The sequence below is a fragment of the Rhinolophus hipposideros genome (genome assembly GCF_964194185.1).
Source record: "Rhinolophus hipposideros genome assembly, chromosome: 1".
NCBI lineage: Eukaryota > Metazoa > Chordata > Mammalia > Chiroptera > Rhinolophidae > Rhinolophus > Rhinolophus hipposideros.
Window position 1 is genome coordinate 107388185 of NC_138047.1, and position 17471 is coordinate 107405655.

The 17471-nt window shown below is 53.1% G+C and overlaps 2 protein-coding genes and 1 long non-coding RNA gene across 4 annotated transcripts; 2 read left to right on the forward strand and 1 right to left on the reverse strand.

Moving 5' to 3' along the window:
* The first annotated feature begins 751 nt into the window (after window positions 1-751).
* Window positions 752-4513, forward strand: MRFAP1 (Morf4 family associated protein 1). The gene is made up of 3 exons (XM_081031711.1): window positions 752-2218; window positions 2338-2781; window positions 3522-4513. Exon 2 carries the CDS (start codon window positions 2376-2378, stop codon window positions 2763-2765), a length of 390 nt encoding a protein of 129 aa, XP_080887837.1. The 5' UTR covers window positions 752-2218; window positions 2338-2375; the 3' UTR covers window positions 2766-2781; window positions 3522-4513.
* A 6-nt stretch (window positions 4514-4519) lies between these two features.
* LOC308490142 lies at window positions 4520-14846 on the reverse strand. Of its 2 annotated transcripts, none has more exons than XR_013992164.1 (5): window positions 14472-14846; window positions 13808-13996; window positions 13349-13383; window positions 11956-12048; window positions 4520-6664 (listed from the first exon to the last, which is right to left on the reverse strand). It is a non-coding gene; the product is annotated as an uncharacterized lncRNA (long non-coding RNA). The 2 variants fall into 2 exon arrangements; XR_013992165.1 differs by having other exon boundaries at window positions 11914-12048.
* On the forward strand, window positions 14602-17058 carry MRFAP1L2 (Morf4 family associated protein 1 like 2). The gene is made up of 2 exons (XM_081031869.1): window positions 14602-15514; window positions 16047-17058. The coding sequence occupies exon 1, from the start codon at window positions 15130-15132 to the stop codon at window positions 15487-15489; it is 360 nt and encodes a 119-aa protein (XP_080887995.1). The 5' UTR covers window positions 14602-15129; the 3' UTR covers window positions 15490-15514; window positions 16047-17058.
* The last annotated feature ends 413 nt before the right edge of the window (window positions 17059-17471 follow it).

Consider the following 17471-nt stretch of genomic DNA (forward strand, 5'->3'; position numbering starts at 1 on the left):
GCCACGCCCACAGGCGGCACGCAGTAGGTCACAACTAACTTTCCTTTAAACACACTGCTGAGCTTGCACAATGCAAGAGAAATCCTCAAAGCCATCCAGGAGGGAACTGAATACTAAAACCAGATATGTGAGCAAACGTCAAATCAGAGCTACCAATAGCAGAAACACAGGGATGGGAGACGAGGTCCTGGAGGGGGTGAACCAAATCTGAGTTTAAAACCCTCCCAGCCTGGGCCGCCCCATGGCTCAGGTGGTTGCAGCGCCGCGCTCCTAACGCTGAAGACCTGGGTTCGTCTCCCACGTGGGCCAGTGGGCTGCGCCCTCTACAGCTGAGATTGTGAGAAACAAGAGCGTGAGCAGCCCCGGGCTGGGGGCACTGTGTGCCACCAGGGGCCCACGGGGACTGGTCGGCTGACTGGGGAGCGCCAGGCTCTGAATGCCAGCGTGGGCCAGGGAGCTCGTCCTCCAAGTAGGCAACAGCTTGAACTGGAGTGGGGGTTGGGGCAGGCGGAAGAAAGGGGGGGAAAAAAAGCACTAAGAAACCTTCGAGTCAGTGCAAAGGTACCAAACGGAATGCAGGTGGTGTATTCTGGATGCAGGTGGAAAAACTGATACAAATGTAAATACAAATTTGAAAACGGAATTCTGCAAATCCGTCATTATGAAATTGCTCTCAAGCAAGATCAACCACAAATCCCCAAGCTTGTTACGATTCCCCAGAATTAAAGCCAAATATCACACACACACACGCACACACACGCGGAAACAAAGCACCGCATCCGAGTCAGTCCGCTAACCCAAAAAGTAACAGACACGGGAATTATCAAATACAGAATATAAAACGGCTCTTTATGAAATACGGAAAAAGAAGAACCCACAAGAAACAGAAGACTACCAAAATGAGCCCCAACGCGCCCGGCGACGGCAGGCACGGTCCCGGCCGTCCCTCCCTCGCAAGTGGTGGCGGCTAAAACGTCTCCAGGTGAACATGCGTCCGTGCCCCAGAGGGCACAGTGGGCTCAGTGGGGCACAGTCCGTTGCCGGGGAAGGCGCAGGGCCAGACACCGCCCGAGCGCGCCGAGGACGAGCAGGCCGCGCCTCCGGCCAAGCTGCGCAGCACTCGCGGCCGTGTCCGAGCTCGCTGAGCCCCGCCGCGATTCTGGGCAGCGCTGGGAAGGGGCGCGCACGACGGTCAGAGTCGGTCGGCGCGTCCTGTCACAGCGCAGCGACTGCAAAACGCAGACGATTCAAAGGCGGGCGAAGCGTCGCTGAGAACTGCGGGGCTCGCCTCTCTCCGTCCTCACCCCTGCCGCCTGCAGACGCGGGGCTCGGGTCCCTCGGACTGCGAAACACGAGCCCCACGCGCGGCACCTGCGCTCGCCGGATGCCGGGCATGTCTCTCGCCGCTGTGTGACCGGCCGACAGGCGAGGCTAGGAAACCGCCTTAGCTGTCCTGAAAGCTGGTGCCGCGTGACCGGGAAAGCACAGCTACCGACCTGTGCCAAGCTCCGCTCGGGGCTGCACAGTTACAGGAAGGCGCCCCCACCCGCGGCCACGACCCACCCGGGGCCCTGGTTTGGGGGAAAGGGGTGAAGCAGGGTCCACAACGCCGTTTCCCACGGAATTCGGGGTCCGCTGGGGCCTCGGGATGAACGAGGCCAGGTGTTCGCCCTGCGGCGGGGGAGGGGCGTGGCCCGGGGAGCAGACCCTCACTCCGGACTGTGAGCCAAGCAAGAGCCGTCCCACGGCGGCGAGGACGGCAGCTACACGGCTGAGAGGGCTGTGGGGGCCGCACAGAGAAGAGGGCTGTGCGGCGTAGCCCGGGGCGGCACAGCCTTTGAGTACATTCTTACGTGGCATCTTCCTCGTGTGTGTAAGAAGATCGCGTTTACCTCTTACTAACGTGTAAATTCCGCGCTGGAGCGGCCCGCCACGAGGAAGGCGCGCCGGAAAAGGTCACCCCGAAGCGGGGGAAGCGGAGGGGCCGGGAGGGGCGGGGAGCCAGCAGAACGCGCGCCACTTACGTGCTCGGGCTCGGGCCCGGGCGCGCGCGCGGCCGCGGCGGAGCGGCGGCGTCGCCGTTTACGTGCACGCGCCCGCGCGTCGTTCTACCCGTGGCCCGACCGTAAAGAGGCACGGCCGTGTCGTGAAAGGCGCCGCAACGGGCAGGGAGCTGCCTGACGGCCGGGACTCCATTTTGTTTGCCTCTTCTCTGCTCGTAAGTGGCTTCTGTCCGTGGCTTTTCTGAGTCGGAAAGTTTAAAAACGGGTAAAAGTTGTAAAGAATCTTCTGGAGCGCTGTTGATAAGCATAGGGAGTCTCCGTTTTGTCTCTGCAGCAGACGTCGGTACCGCGGTTCCCGAGCAGCGGCGGAAAATGCGGCCCTTGGACATCGTGGAGCTGGCGGAGCCGGAGGAGGTGGCAGTGCTGGAGCCCGAGGAGGACTTCGAGCAGTTCCTGCTGCCCGTCATCCACGAGATGCGGGAGGACGTGGCGGCGCTGAGCCGGGAGCACGGGCGCGCGTACCCGAGGAGCAGGAGCAAGTGGTGGGAGATGGACAACATGCTCATCCAGATCAAAGCGCAGGTGGAGGCCTCGGAGGAGAGCGCCCTGAACCATCTGCAGGATCCGGACGGGGACGGGGACGGGGACGGCCGGGGGCCCGGGCGCTGCGAGAGGGCGGAGGAGAAGGCCCGCGAGGTCGCCAAGATGGCAGAGATGCTGGTGGAGCTGGTCCGGCGGATAGAGCGGAGCGAGGCGTCCTGAGGCGGCGGCCGGCGGGGTGAGGCGGGGGGGGGGCGCAGGGCGGGGGGGCGGCGGGCGGGGGGGGCGCAGGACGGAGGCCGGCGGGGTGAGGCGGGGGGGGGGCGGGACGGGGGGGGGCGCAGGGCGGGGGGGGCGGGGGGGTAGGGGGGCGCGGGGCGGGGGGGGGCGGCGGGCGGGGGCGGGCACAGGGTCGGAGGGCGGAGCGCGGCGGGCGCAGGGCGGGGGGGGTCGGGGGGCGAAGGGTGGAGGGGCGGCGGGCGCAGGGACGGGGGGCGGAGCGCGGCGGGGACGGGGGGCGCAGGGGCGGGGTCCGGAGGGACGGGGGCGGAGCGCGGCGGGCGGAGGGCGGCGGGGGGGGGCGGGCGCAGGGGCGGGGGGGCGGCGGGCGCAGGGCGGGAGGGCGCAGGGCCGGGTCTCGGCGGCGGAAGGGGAGGCAGGCGCCGTCACTCACCTCCTTACTCACTGGCGCTGGTCACCAGGGAAATAGTCCCGTGCGGGGCACAGTGTGCGTTTGGCTAAAACCTACGTCCCGGGCCGGGGGTGGCCGGGGGTGACGTGGTGACAAACCGGAACGTCGCTAAAAGGACAGCCCCAACACGTGCCGTTGAGCACGGGCACAGTCCCCAGTCAGGTCCGCCAGGAGACTGGCGGGAGTGAGGGCGGCCAGGGAGGCGACGTCCCCGGGCGGGCACCCGGGGGGGCTCGGTCCCCGCCCGGGGTAACCCCTAACCACGAGCGTCTCGCACTTGCGCCTAGGTGTGCAGCCCGTGGACGCTGGCCACTGACGGAGACCGGCTGCCACCCCGGAGAAGCTGGAACCAGAGCGCCTTTTGTTTTCCTTTGTTTCCTCTGTCTGTCCTCTGTCCTCACGCGCACTACGTGTCTGCTGTGCTCTGTGGTTCAGGACCTCAACGTGAGTTTTGGCTGTTCAATGTGTTTGTTTGGGGAAGTCACTTTTATTTGGGAAATTCTCTGCCGTGCAAGAATTAGGGCCTAGATTGTAAGCTCTGCCAGCAGTCACACTTGTTCCTGGGCTTCGGTTATTTCTAAATTTTGAGGTGTTTTGCTCTTTCTTGTGTGACCTGGGTCTGTGTGTGACACATGAGACTCGGAGTTGGAGTTCTCCAGCTCCGGAGGCGCTGAAGGAGCTGCTGTACTTCTAGAAGACGACTCCTGCTAAAGAAGCTGAAGAAGGGACCAGACTTCATCCGGGAATGTGAATGGAGCTAAACTGGCTAGGACCGGTGCATCAAAAGAAGGGGTGGAAGGGGTACTGTCTGTATTTTGGGACTTGAATTTCTGTGTGAGACCAAAGGAGGAGAGGTGTATTTTCTTCAAAATTGAATTTTATGTGGCACACTATCTGATGTAACGTGTCTGGTCAGTTTGTTTGGACAACCTAATTCAGCTTTATTTGACATGGAACCTGGAATAGGGGAAGAGATCTTGGTATTCTGCACAAATTGACATAATACCCGGATGCATTTCAGGGGATTCTGGGCATAAAACGAAAGAAACATTTGCAAAAGCCCTTGCGGGGCTGGGGAAGGAAAGCAAGGACTGCCTGCATCGGACCCTAAAGTGGACAGGGACTAGGTGTCTTCAAGGTTCATAAGTTGTCCAGCTATAAGTTCATTTGAGTAGCAGACCTGACAAATATTTGAGGTCAAAACCCTACTGTGTGTTTAAAAAAAATTACCATGTTAATAAAAGTATTCATTTGCTTGAAAAGACAAAAGACCTAAAAAGTTATTGACTGAGAAATTTTATTTCTTTCAGAATGAAAATTTTCTCCTTGACTGTCATTGTCAAATGGAGGATGAATTTCTTACAGTTTTTGAGGCTCTCAGTAGGTCTCTTATCAGGAAAAATTGTGTGCTGCTCTGGGGTCTGGAATGAGTCAGGTGGCATCCAGAAAAGGTGGCCACTCAGTTCTTCAGTCTAGGGAGGAACCTCAGATAATCCTATGCTCCAGGACTGCCTTCACAGCCAAAGTTCTTTCAGTCTTTTGACCTAGGAAATTGAAACATTCAACCCCCCTACAGAAATGAAGGTCCGGGGCTTCATTTCGGAACCTTTTTTTTTTTTTACAATTGTCACCCAAATAAATTTTTAAAATAATAAAATAAATTTTAAAAAAGATGAAGAAACAAAAAAAGTAAATAACATGATTATAAAAAAAAAAGAAATGAAGGTGAAACGCCCCAGCTGCTGGAAGTACTGCTGCTGACAGGTGGCTCTCCGCTGATGAGCTTTCTTAGAAGTGCCTCTGCTTCAGAGAACTTCCTTAGCCAAGGTTAAGCCCTCTTTCCCAGGTGGCCCCTATCCAGTGACATGGACTTGGGGTCTAAGGGACCTGTCCCTCTCACTGCAACTTGGGACAACTTTGAAGGGCATGTCAGCTTCAGAGGTCCCTGTGGAGTCTGCTGAGACTTGTTAGGACTGCATCACAGCCCTGCTTCCTCTGCCCAATTTGGTGTCCCCTTCCACAGACGTCAATCCCTAATAAACTTTCCTACACTCTAGTTTACATCATAGATTCCCTTGCCTGGGGAACCCAGTTGATAAAATAGAAAACCATGTGTCGCAATGTAGATACCATGTCTTAGGAAAACACTGAGGGGGAGAGTCAAGTAGAGCATTTCAAAAGAAGTAAGTAGTGAACTTGGCCTTAATGGATGAGTACAGCTTCCAAGGACAAGGAGAGAATGAGGGACATCCCAGGCACAGGGAACTGAGGAAATGCCAGAGATTCAGCATTTCCTAAGTGGGTTCTAGTAGGGAGAAGTGGGTAGGATGGAATTAACAACCAAAAAACAAGCCAACACCAAAATGACATTTGCTAAAACTAGGAAATGAACATTAGTACAATACCACTAACTAGACTACAGATTTTATTCTGATTTTACCAGTTTTCTACTAATCCCTTTTCTGTTTTAGTATACCACACTGCTTTTGGTAATTGATTTTTTAAAGTAGGTAACAAAAATGGCAGAATTCAAGACAAAAATGATCTCTACTCCGCTTCCCAGTTTCTCTCTGGGAAGACAACCATTTACCAGTGTAATGGTTATATATCCTTTCAAATACGGGTGTTTGAGCACATACATAATTCTCTCCAGCTTTTTTTTTTTTTTTACATAAATGGCAGCACACTGTGAGACCTGTGAATGTCCTACGTGGGTTGCGTTTTTCCACCTAGAATCATAGTTTGAAGGTCTGACCTTACGTAGACATTTATGTCTGCATTCTTTTCAATGGCTGCATAGTGTTGTTGGTTGTATGCTAAATGTTAAGTATCGGGATTCTTCCACGAAAATTTGAGAACTGTTGCCTAAATAAGTTTCAGTAACTCAGTTCCTTTTCCTTGTGATTGCAGTCACAATTGCAAAGCGGCCAACAATTTCCGATTTCCCCAGCTCAAGCCTGTCCTGGCTTGACAATAATTGGAGGCACAATTGAATCTTGCATTTTCTAAGCAGACTCTGATCAGGAACCATTCTGAGAGGTTAAACTGAGTATGGCTCGGGTTTCCAGACCTTTTTATGACAAATTTATAATGTCCCTCGTGAGCCCCAAGCTCTGTCTCTCCTTCAGAGTTCAGGTCATGGACGGCTGTGCGGAAAGGCCTGTTGGGGTTTCCGACACTGAGACGTTACCGTAAGCTGGGACCTACCTTTGCTCAGGTATTGCAGGTGTGGCAAATGTCCTTTTATATCAGACTGCTGTTAGAGAAAGCAGCATGGGAGCTGTGGGAACATGGCGGATTATGTAACAAGCTCTGATGAGAAATGGAGGCAGAGTACGCAGACTGTTCAAAATCTGCTGGTCCCCCACAGTCCGACTCAGCCTGGGGAGACCACAAAGTAGGACTACAGCGGCTTCAGCTGAGGTGACCCCTGTGAATAAAACAAATTTAATTCTTTTTTTTAAGATTTTATTGGGGAAGGACTTTATTGGGGAACAGTGTGTACTTCCAGGCCTTTTTTCCAAGTCAAGTTGTTGTCCTTTCAGTCTTAGTTGTGGAGGGCTCAGCTCAGCTCCAGGTCCAGTTGCCGTTTTCTAGTTGCAGGGGGCACAGCCCACCATCCCTTGCGGGAATCAACTGGCAACCTGTGGTTGGGAGGATGCGCTCCAACCAACTGAGCCATCCGGGAGGCAGCTCAGCTCAAGGTGCCGTGTTCAATCTTAGTTGCAGGGGGCACTGCTCACCATCCCTTGCGGGACTCGAGGAGTTGAACCAGCAACCTTGTGGTTGAGAGCCCACTGGCCCAGGTGGGAATGGAACCGGCAGCCTTCGGAGTTAGGAGCACGGAGCTCCCACCACCTGAGCCACCGGGCCGGCCCAAGAATGTTTCTTGACCACCTCTAACAGCCGAGACTACTCTCCCAAGCACTGGGCTTTCCTGCAGCCTCACTGGTGGTGGTCTCTAGCAGCACTCAACTGACCAGGGGCTGCGTTTTTGACAGAGTGGGGTGGGGGGAGTAAGAGGTTAGGGTTTTGACGAGGGCGCTATTGCAGCAATGGACCACGTACCCTAAATCGGTACATGGGGAAATGAAGAGCAGGATAGCAACAGGAGAAAGTAGCTGTTAAAGTAAATTAAGGGGTCCGTGAGGTTGTTAAAAGTGCTAGCGACTGTAGTGAAAGTGTCACCTGGAAGGATGGCATGTGGTAAGGAAAGAGGGCTGAGCAGGTGTTAAGCAGGTCTGGGGTGAAAACAAGCCCCAAGTCACCCTTGGGAACGAGTGGCCAAAGGAGGGGGAAGAGCTCATTTGACATGAGGAAGCGGGGGTCTAGGGACCCAGGTGTGGGACAGTGGCCACGTGAGTGTGGAACATGCCCAGGGTGATGGCAGGACACGAGGTGGAAAGGAAGGCCAGGAGCCAGGTGCAAAGTGTAGAATAAGTGAGGGGGGCAGGGTTGGAGGTCCACAAGGGAGGTGGGGAGGACAGTTGGATGAGCAGCAAGTGCTCCAAAGGAGAGCCGCTTCAGACAAGAGGGAGGCAAAGTGTGGTGTGGCGTGTGGCAGTGGCCCCGACCCCGGACCCAGGCACCCTGGATGTGGAGAAACGAGAGGCTTTCACTTCCCAGGCTTGAGGACAAAGTGGCACAATTCTCTGGGGGCAGTCCAGCAAGGGGCAAGGTGGGGGTGGAAGGCAGGAAGCCAGGCACGGCTGGCACTGCTTCACCAGTTCCTAAGGCCCAGGAAAGGGTTTGAAGGGTGGGGAGCCTTACAGGCACTTGTCATGATAGCACCCTGGGCTGATTTCAACTTGGTTGTCCATGGGAGGAAAGCGGCGACAGGCATGGCAAGTCTAGTCCTGAACTTGGCCTCTCTGGCAGGGGAGGGCGCATAAACTTGGTATGACCACCGTGGTAGAGCCCGTAAGTGGCAGCTGGAGGTTGTCCTAACGATGTTTCTGTAGTAGGTTCTATGAAGGACATCTAAGAGGCCCCCACTACCGGTCATTTGGGGTCGAAATGGCATGGGTGTAGTGAGGTTTCTAGAAACTAAATTGACTGGAAGTCCAACATCAAGGCGCCAGCAGGGTCGAGTTCTGATGCCCTCTTCCTAGTTCATAGCCAGTGCCTTCTTGCTGAGTCCTCACATGGCACAAAGAGTAGGGAGCTCTGTGGGGTCTCTTTTATGAACCCTGTTCGTGGGGGCCCCACATTCGTGACCTAAGCACCTCCAGAGGCGCCACCTCCTAACACCATCACATTGGGAGTTAAGATTTCAACATTTGAATTTGGGGAGAAAAGCCCACGAGGACACAGTGAGAGGCAGCCATGTACAAGCCAAGAAGAAAGGTGCAGGAGAAACCGAACCTGCCAATACCATGACCTTGGAGGTCCAGCCTCCAGAACCGTGAGAAAATTAATTTTTTGTTGTTTAAACCATCCATCCTGTAGTCTTGCATGGCAGCCCTCGCAGACTAACACATATGATACATCCAGAACAGGAAAATTCAAAGACAAAAGACAGACTAGTGGTTGCCAGGGGCTGGGAGGGGGGGGAATGTGGGGTTAGCACTAAAGGAGTAACGGATGTGTTTGGAGGGGGAAACAGGAAGCATATAGCAGTCACTGGTCCCTAGCAATTCTGAAACGGAGCGGGCCATGTTTCCAGTTTCTCCGTTAGAACTCAGACATAGATTCATCTCTATGAATCTGGCTCTGCCCTCTCAGTTCTAACCTCTCAGTTATCTTTCCTTTTTCATTAACTATAGCCAGAGACTGCAACTGACCATTCTTCAGCCCACTTCTTGCCTATAGAAATTTGGGTTTCCAAAATTCCCTTCTCACTTTGTGTTGTCTCTCCTTTAGCTCAAACTGATGAAACGCCTTTTAAAACCATGTAAATCTCTTACTAATTTATGTATAATTGATGAATCGATATACCCACAAAAGCCACACCCACAAAATTCACTGAAATAAGCCCTTCTCTACCTCAGTCTCCAGTGCTATTTGCAGGGATGATGCCCTTGACTCTTAGAAACTCTGTTGTTCAAAAGAGAAGATCCTCAGGCCGCCCAGTGGTTCAGGCGGTTAGAGCTCCATGCTCCTCTAACTCCAAAGGCTGCCGGTTCGCTCCCACATGGGCCAGTGGGCTCTCAACCACAAGGTTGCCAGTTCAATTTCTCGAGTCCCACAAGGGATGGTGGGCTCCAACCCCTGCAACTAAGATTGAACACGGCACCTCGAGATGAGCCGCCGCTGAGCTCCCAGATGACTCAGTTGGTTGGAGCGCATCCTCTCAACCACAAGATTGCCGGTTCGACTCCCGCAAGGGATGGTGGGCTGCGCCCCCTGCAACTAGCAATGGCAACTGGACCTGGAGCTGGGCTGCGCCCTCCACAACTAAGACTGAAAGGACAACTTGAAGCTGAACGGCACCCTCCACAACTAAGATTGAAGGGACAACAACTTGACTTGGAAAATAAAAGTCCTGGAAGTACACACTGTTCCCCAATAAAGTCCTGTTAAAAAAAAGAGAGAGAGAAAATCCTTAGACCTTTTCTGTATTTGAAGGGCTCTATGAGGCAACACTGTAAATCCTCCTGAGGTTTTAACAAAGGATTTAGAGTCACACCTTTGACCTCATCTTTAAACCACATTTTCCTGACAATCACCTGGATCTGATCTCTGCCCACAGGCCCTCTTCATGATCCCATTGTTTGCCATCCAGAGAGGCTGACAATGACAATTTTATTGGCAAACCCAGCTCTGGCTCTTTCATATTTAACAGTTGTTTCTTCAGTTTCTCTCTCCTCTTGCATTTTACTACAAGCTAGAAGAAGCCAGGCAACACCTTCCACACCACCTTCAGACTTCCTTAGCTCAATCATCCAGTTCATCATGTACGTCCTTTTTCCCATTTTTCTGCCAGTAGCAGTGTTATCAAATTCTGTGCTGCTATATAACAAAGATCCCCTTCTTCCAGATTCCTCATTTTTCTTTAAGCCTTCCCCGAAAGCCTTGTCAAGGGCCATCGGTTTTTTTCTGCCTCTTTAACATCTTTCCAGCCTCTGTCCCCTCACTGCCCCATCCCCACGTCACTCCCACATTTCAGATTGTTTCAGCAGCACCTCATTTTCAGATATCAATATCTCTTCCAGTCACCTATTGCTAGGGGAAAAAAAATCACTCAAAAACTTAATAATTTAAAATAATAAGCACTTATTTCTTGCACTTTGTCAGGAATTTGGGGGCAACATAGCTGGGCCATTCAGGCTCAGGGTCTCTCAGGAAGTTACAGTCAGATTGTGCTCGGGTCGCCTAGAAGCTTTCTCCACTCACATGTCTGTGGTTTGACCGATTATGGATGAAAAATGTTAAACGCTGACTGTCTGACACTTCCCCAAATATTCTACATTAACTCTGATAGAAATAAATTCCCCTTTAAGTCTCTACACTGTTTATGTGACACAAACTCCCTGTGCCATACATAATTAATCACTTGATGGACGATTTCTCCCAAGTGGCTGTAAGTTCACAGATTGTGCGTCACAGATGATTAGCAGGAACAGAATGGCTTTGGGAAAAGCTGGACTCGAGACTTTTTCCTTCCTCTCCTGCCACCTGTGTGCGTTCCTGGTTCCTGAGAGTCTGATGTGGCCTACAGCTGGCAAGAGCAATGTGATCTTTGTTATAAACGTACAAGCTTCTGGGAACATCATTTCTGCATGGGGTGATGATATTAAAAGTGATTGCAGTGAGGGCTGATTTGTTTTCTAAAATGAGTGAGTCTGGTGCTGCAACATCCAGACAAGTAGGGTACAGAAGAAACTTGAATTCAGGGTGCAAAAGGGAGTGAAAATGGGACAGAGAAGAAGCTTTGGAGGCCAAAAAGGGGGAATACCATTTCCTGACGAAGATACCCCAGGAAGATTTCTAAAGAAGAAAACCCAGAACATTTGGGCATCTGGTTGACATTCCCCCACCAGAGACTGAGCCAAATAAAAATATGGAAGAAGGGAGACTGGCATTTCCATTTATTTGGGACTATCATCTCACCTGGAAAGGCTTCACAGTAAGTGTATCAGTTAACTTTCGCAGCATAAGCCACCCTAAATCCCAGGGACAACTCCAAACACTGCTCAGGTGTCTGTAGTATGGCTGGGAGTTGGATGGCCTGCACTGGCTCAACGATGAGTGTGCAGGCCCGCTGGTGTGGGCCGGGCCCACCTGGGACAGCTTGGTTTCATGTTTCTCCCTCCTTAGACCAGTGAGACAACCAGCGTGTTCTCCTCATAGTGAAGGCAGAGACACAGGAGTACAGGTGGCCCAGCTGTGTGAGCATGCTCCAAGCGTGTGCTTGCATCACATCTGCTAACATCTCCGTGGCCAAAGTGAGACACAGGCAAAGGGCACGGATGCAGGAGGGGTGGAGAATTGGGATCACTTATACAATCTACCAGAGTCTGTCCCCAACGCCCCCAGTTCTGCATGTTAAACTTTCCTCTCCTCATCCCCATCCAAATAGCCCCGCAAATTTCTTCCAGTCACGGCCCTGGGCTAGAAGTCCAGGATCTTGTGATCTGCATCAGACTTATGTATGGCTTTTCGTGGTCCAGAAGCCTATGAACTTTTAAAAAGACAAGTTACTGCCCACTATCTTAGTTTAGGCACCACAACAAATACCATAGAGTGGGTGGCTTAGAACAGCAAACATTCATTTCTCACGGTTCTGGAGGCTGGGAAGTCCACGATCAAGGTATCACAGATTCAGTGTCCGGTGCAAGCCCGCTTCCTGGCTTGCAGACAGCTGCCTTCTCACTGTGTCGTCACACGGTGGAGGTGGAGGGGGGCAGAGAGAGAGAGACAGACAGACAGACAGACAGACAGAGAGACAGAGCACTAGCTCTCTGGTGTCTCTTACAAAGGCACTAATCCCTTCATGGGGGCTCCACCCTCATGACCTAATTGCCTCCCAAAGCCTCCAGCTCCAAACGCCACTTAATTGGGGTTTCAACATATGTATTTTGGGGGATATAACATGCAGTTTTTAACACCCACCCAGACCCAGTATACAATGGGGAGACTGGGACAAGATAATGCCCGCTGGTAAGGGAAGAATGAGCACCACAGCAGTCCCTGAAGTATAGCACCTTTGACATTCTGTGGGGCAAATATTGCCATGTTTCTCTTGAAGAAGGAAAAATCCTTGATTAGGCTTTGGTTCTGCAGCCTAGAAGTGGTTCACTAGGGTAGAGGTTGGCAATTTCTTTCTATAAAGGGCCAGATAATAACATTTTTAAGGCTTTGTGGGCCAAATACAGTCTCTGTCACATATTCTTGTTGTTTTTACAGCCCTTTAAAAACGGGAAAACCATTCCTAGTTCAGAGGCTGTAGTTTGCCAACAACCCCTGCCCTTGTCCACAGCTGTTGTTTCCAACAGCATCTGTGCTCTCCACTGTGTTCTTCCTTACATTAGCCAGTTTTGCCTACTGAACCTGCTTTCTGTTGGTAAAAAATTGGGAATCTGGAAGACGTTTTACATTTTGAACAGTCTCAGTCTCTTTTCTTCCAGGCTGGCAGCATTTTAGCTAATACGCCTGCCTCAGAAATGTTGTGGGTTTCCTATGTATTTTATTGCACTCCACTCATGTACCAAAAGCAAGACAATTCTTTTTCAGATGATCAGCTCTCTAGACTGAATCACTGCTACTTTTGTCACATCTGGCTGCTGTGAGATCATGCCCTTAGGGTTCCTGGGAGCCTGTGCTAGGCAGAATGTTAAGATGGCCCCCTTATGACTTTTGCTCTCTGGTATTACACCTGTGATTATGTTGCATTATATTCCAAAAGGGAGATTATTCCCGCACACCTAATCTCATCATATGAGCCCCTTAAAGGTGGAGTTATTTGTGGCTAGGAGCAAAAAGGATTTGTCAGAGAGATTCAAAGGATGGGAATGATTTCACATGCTGTGGCTTGCTTTGAAGATGGAGGGGACCGTGTGCAAGGATTAGAGAGTGGCCTATAGAATCTGAGAGTGACCCCTGGCCAACCAACAAGGAGTTTCTTCCCAATATTTCCTGCTAGAAGTACACAGTAAGAAGCCTAGAAACTTACCTCGTCTATCCCACAATGACAGTATAGAGTAGCAGCTGCAAAAAAATAAAATAATAAAATTATATATAGTATATACTATATATATTATAGAGGGTGCCAAAAATGTATACACATTATAAGAAAGGAAAAAACTTATTAAAATTGTAATACAATGAATGACGCTAGCATTCATTTAACGCCATCTTTTAAGCAAACATCATACTACACATTGCTACTGTAATTGAACTTTGAAAATACATAGATAGCATCTCTTAAAATGTGTACATTTTTTTGGCACCCCCGTATGTTGAGAAATAATGTTAAAGGAACATTAACATTGTGCCTTGTGCCAAGCCAGTGAGGGCTGTAGGGAAATAGATGACTAAGTACCTGCCCCCAGGGCCTGTTATCTTATAGAGATGCTTATATGAGATATGACAATTAAGTTTGCAAACTCATCCTAGAAAAAGTGCTCCATACCTCATTGCAGAATATCACTACGGTCGCCTTTGAAGTTCTCCCCTTGAAGCTCTGCACCCACGCCGGCGCCTAGTCCACCCTTCGAAGCAATTTTGGAACATTTTCTGGAATGGCCATCAGAGCTGTCATCGTATTACCCTCGGAGTCCTTTATGTTATCAAAATGTCTTCCTTTCAACATCTGCTTTATCTTCAGATAAAGACAGAAGTCATTGGTACCAGATCAGGTGAGTAGGGAGGGGGTTCCAATAGTTATTTGTTTACTGGCTAAACACTCCCTCACAGACAGTGCCGTGTGAGCTGGTGCCTTGTCGTGATGCAAGAGCCAGGAATTGGTGGTGAAAAGTTCAGGTTGTGGAACATTTTCATGCAGCCTTTTCAGCCCTTCCGGACAGTAAACTTGGTTCACTGTTTGTCCAGTTGGTACAGATTCATAATGAATACTCCCTCTGATGTCAAAAGAGGTGAGCAACATGGTTGCAACAAGTTCAGGGGTTTTAACTGTCAGACCTCATGTAGCACAATGAAACACGAATGCCTTCAGCATTATTCCCCAGGGACATACCGGGTGCCAAGTGGGGTCAGGAAACTGCTTCATCAGACCCACTCTAGCCTGACACAGTGAGAGGCAGACATAAGCAGAGCCCAAGTAGACTAAAACTTACCCTTCACACGAAAGCGGCGGCGGAGGTGGGGCAGGGCAGTAAGAACAGGGCCCTGGTCAGCGTCAGCTCCGGGACATCCCAGTTCTGCAACGTCCTCAACCAGTGTTCAGGGAGGGCACCGCCCCGGGCTAAGAGGATGGCCCGACCTAGGCTGAAATGCGGACGCCGGGCGAGCCACCCGGCCGCTCGGCGCATCAGAAGGTTCTCACGGCGCCCCCTGAATTTGCTCGTCTAGGGCTTCGGACGTAAGCGCGCAGCGCACGCAGTGAGCACGACACTGACCGTGAGCTATTTCACTGCACTAGCGCAGAGGCCGACTCTGAAGTGCAAGGAGCGTTAGGACCCCGGGCCTCACAGGGGTTAGAGGAGGCGGCCGGCCGGGGACACGCGCGTGCGCGTGACAGTGGGCGCACGCGAGGTCCCGCCGGCCGCGGGGCCGTAAAGGAGCTCCGGCTGTCGTAAAAGGCCGCAAGTGACCAGAGCTCTGGCGGACGGCTGGGCAGCCATTTTGGACGCCGTCTCTGCTGCGAAAGTTGGGGAACCTGTTGCTCTCACGGTGGCGCCTCCGCCGAGCCCAGCCCTGCGCGGGGCGCTCGCTGTGGGCCTGCCGGCCTCTCGGGCGCGGTGACCGGGCCGCGGCGCGGTGAAGGGCGGCGCCATGCGGCCCGTGGAGGCGGACGAGGAGCGGGAGCCCGAGCAGGACTGGGAGACGTTCCTGAGCCCCGTGCTGGACGCCGTCCGCCGGGACGTCGCCGCCCTCGAGCGCGAGCACGTGCGCGCGCACCTGCGAGCCCGCCGGCGGCTGCTGGAGATCGAGCGCCTGCTGGAGGAGATCCGCCGCGAGGTGGAGGCGTCGGAGCGGAGCGCCTGGGACCCCGCCCGCGGTGCGGGCGCCGAGGCGGAGGAGCGCGTGGTGCAGCTGTGCGCCAAGGTGGAGAGGAAGGCCGCGGAGGCCGCGCTCATGGGCCAGCGCATCGTGGAGCTCCACCGGCAGATCGACGGCTACGAGTGCTGCTGAAGGGCGTGCCGCGTGGGGGCCGTTGGTGAGGCCCCGCGGGGAGAGGCGCCGGCGGGGCGGGGCGCGGGGAGGGGCGGGGCCCGGGGCGGGGCGCGGGGCGGGGGCGGGGCCCGGGCGGGGAGAGGCGCCGGGGGGCGGGGCCCGGGGGCGGGGCCCGGGGCGGGGCGGGGCCCGGGCGGGGAGAGGCGCCGGCGGGGCGGGGCCCGGGCGGGGCGGGGCCCGGCGCGGGGCGGGGCGCGGGGCGGGGCGGGGCGGGCTTGGGCACCACGTCCTCTGCGGCGGTGCTGGAGGCAGGTGATGTGTGCGTGGTGGCGCATAGGGACGCCTGCAGGGAACCGCCTGCACAACGTGGACCAGCTCGGCCACGGGGGGGAGGACCTCGCGCGTAGCGCTGGAGGAGGGGACTGAGAGGGGTGACACCGGACAGGGGGGATTGCTGAGATGACATGGAGCGTTTCCCACGGTCCTCGGCGAGGGGGAGCACCCGGCACGCGTGGCGGGGGTGGGGGGGTATTTACTTACGTTGTGATGGCGGACTGCCCCCGTTTTTGTTCTAGGTTATCCCCTGGCCTCTCCAGCCGGTAGGAGGGCTGACTGCTCGGACAGGCCGAGCCCCGCTTTTCTGTCTGCGTTTTCCCCGCGGCGAACACCACCTCTCCGGGACCGGTCTGGTAGAGGATTCCGGTATTATGTCGTCACGTGTGGATTATGATTGTTAGGTGCGTTCATTTTGGTAAAGACAGCTTTGGATGAGATGCTTTCACATAGAAAAATAGAACCTAGATTGCAAGCTGCTGTGTGGTCCTATTTGTTACCGTGATTATTGTGTTTTTAAAGTTTGCAAGTATACGCTTGTGCTCTGCTATTTTTTTATGCTTCCTGGAATTTGGGGACCCCTGAGAGGCTTGAAGTGAGAGAAGACACTGCTTGGCTGCAGCTGCTGAAGCAAGAACCCGAACCCCAATCGAGGGTGTGGACACCTGCTTTGGATACGATTGAGAAGGCCCAGAGGACAGTTGGGCGTGGAGAGGGGTGGTGTACGAATTTTGGGACTGTGCGGTCTGTCAGATCAAAGGAGGAGAGATGGGGTTTGGGGTTTGGGTTTGTTTCTTTTTATCAGCAATGTAACTTTTCTGTGGCACTTAAACCGGTGCACATCATGTGGCCTGACTGGTGAGTAACCTAGGGTAGAAGATGCGTTCTGGTTACTGTATGTATTTGCAGACTTTGAGGTAAACTTTTCGATGTAATACAGTTGTGCATTTCAGGGGCTTCTCTGCCACCAATGCACGTGGCCTCTGGAGGGGCTGAGGAGGAAAGCATGGAGCTGGCCCCAGTGGGCCTCAGACTGATACAGGAGACAACGTCCAGGCTTAGGTGGTATCCAGCCTAGCTCATCAGAGCAGATTTCACGGAGCTTGACATCAGAGCTCTAGCTTGTTGTAATCAAGTTCGTTTCCCTGGAAAAACAATGCTAAAAGCCAGTTTTTAAAATCTTTGTGCAAGTGACCAAAGCCATTGAGTTGGCCCGGAAAAGGTGAGATAAATAAATTTTCTTTCAAGATGAAAGTTTCTCGTTGATTGTCCATCATTGTCCAATGAAGGTCAGATGCTTCTGATTTAAGAAGGTATTCAAAAGCCTGTTTCCCAAAGGGAGCTTGGAGCTGCAGGGACTTGTAAACAAGCGGGGGGAGAATGCAGAGCAGGAAGGGGCCTCATGAAAGAATCTGGTCTGGCCCCCACCTTCAGGAAGCTGACGTTGATTATTCAGCCACTTACTGTGAACCTGTGCCACTCCACACTCTGCTGGACACTAGGAATTTCCGGGAGAAACGATCTCGTTTGACACAGGTTTGTAAACGATGATGGCCTGGTGTCCCCAGTTCTGGTCGTTGATCCAACACATAAACTGGTGCCCACAGATGTGAGGCTACATTGATGAGCAGCCAATGTACTTGTACACTGGATCTGGTGTTTGTAAA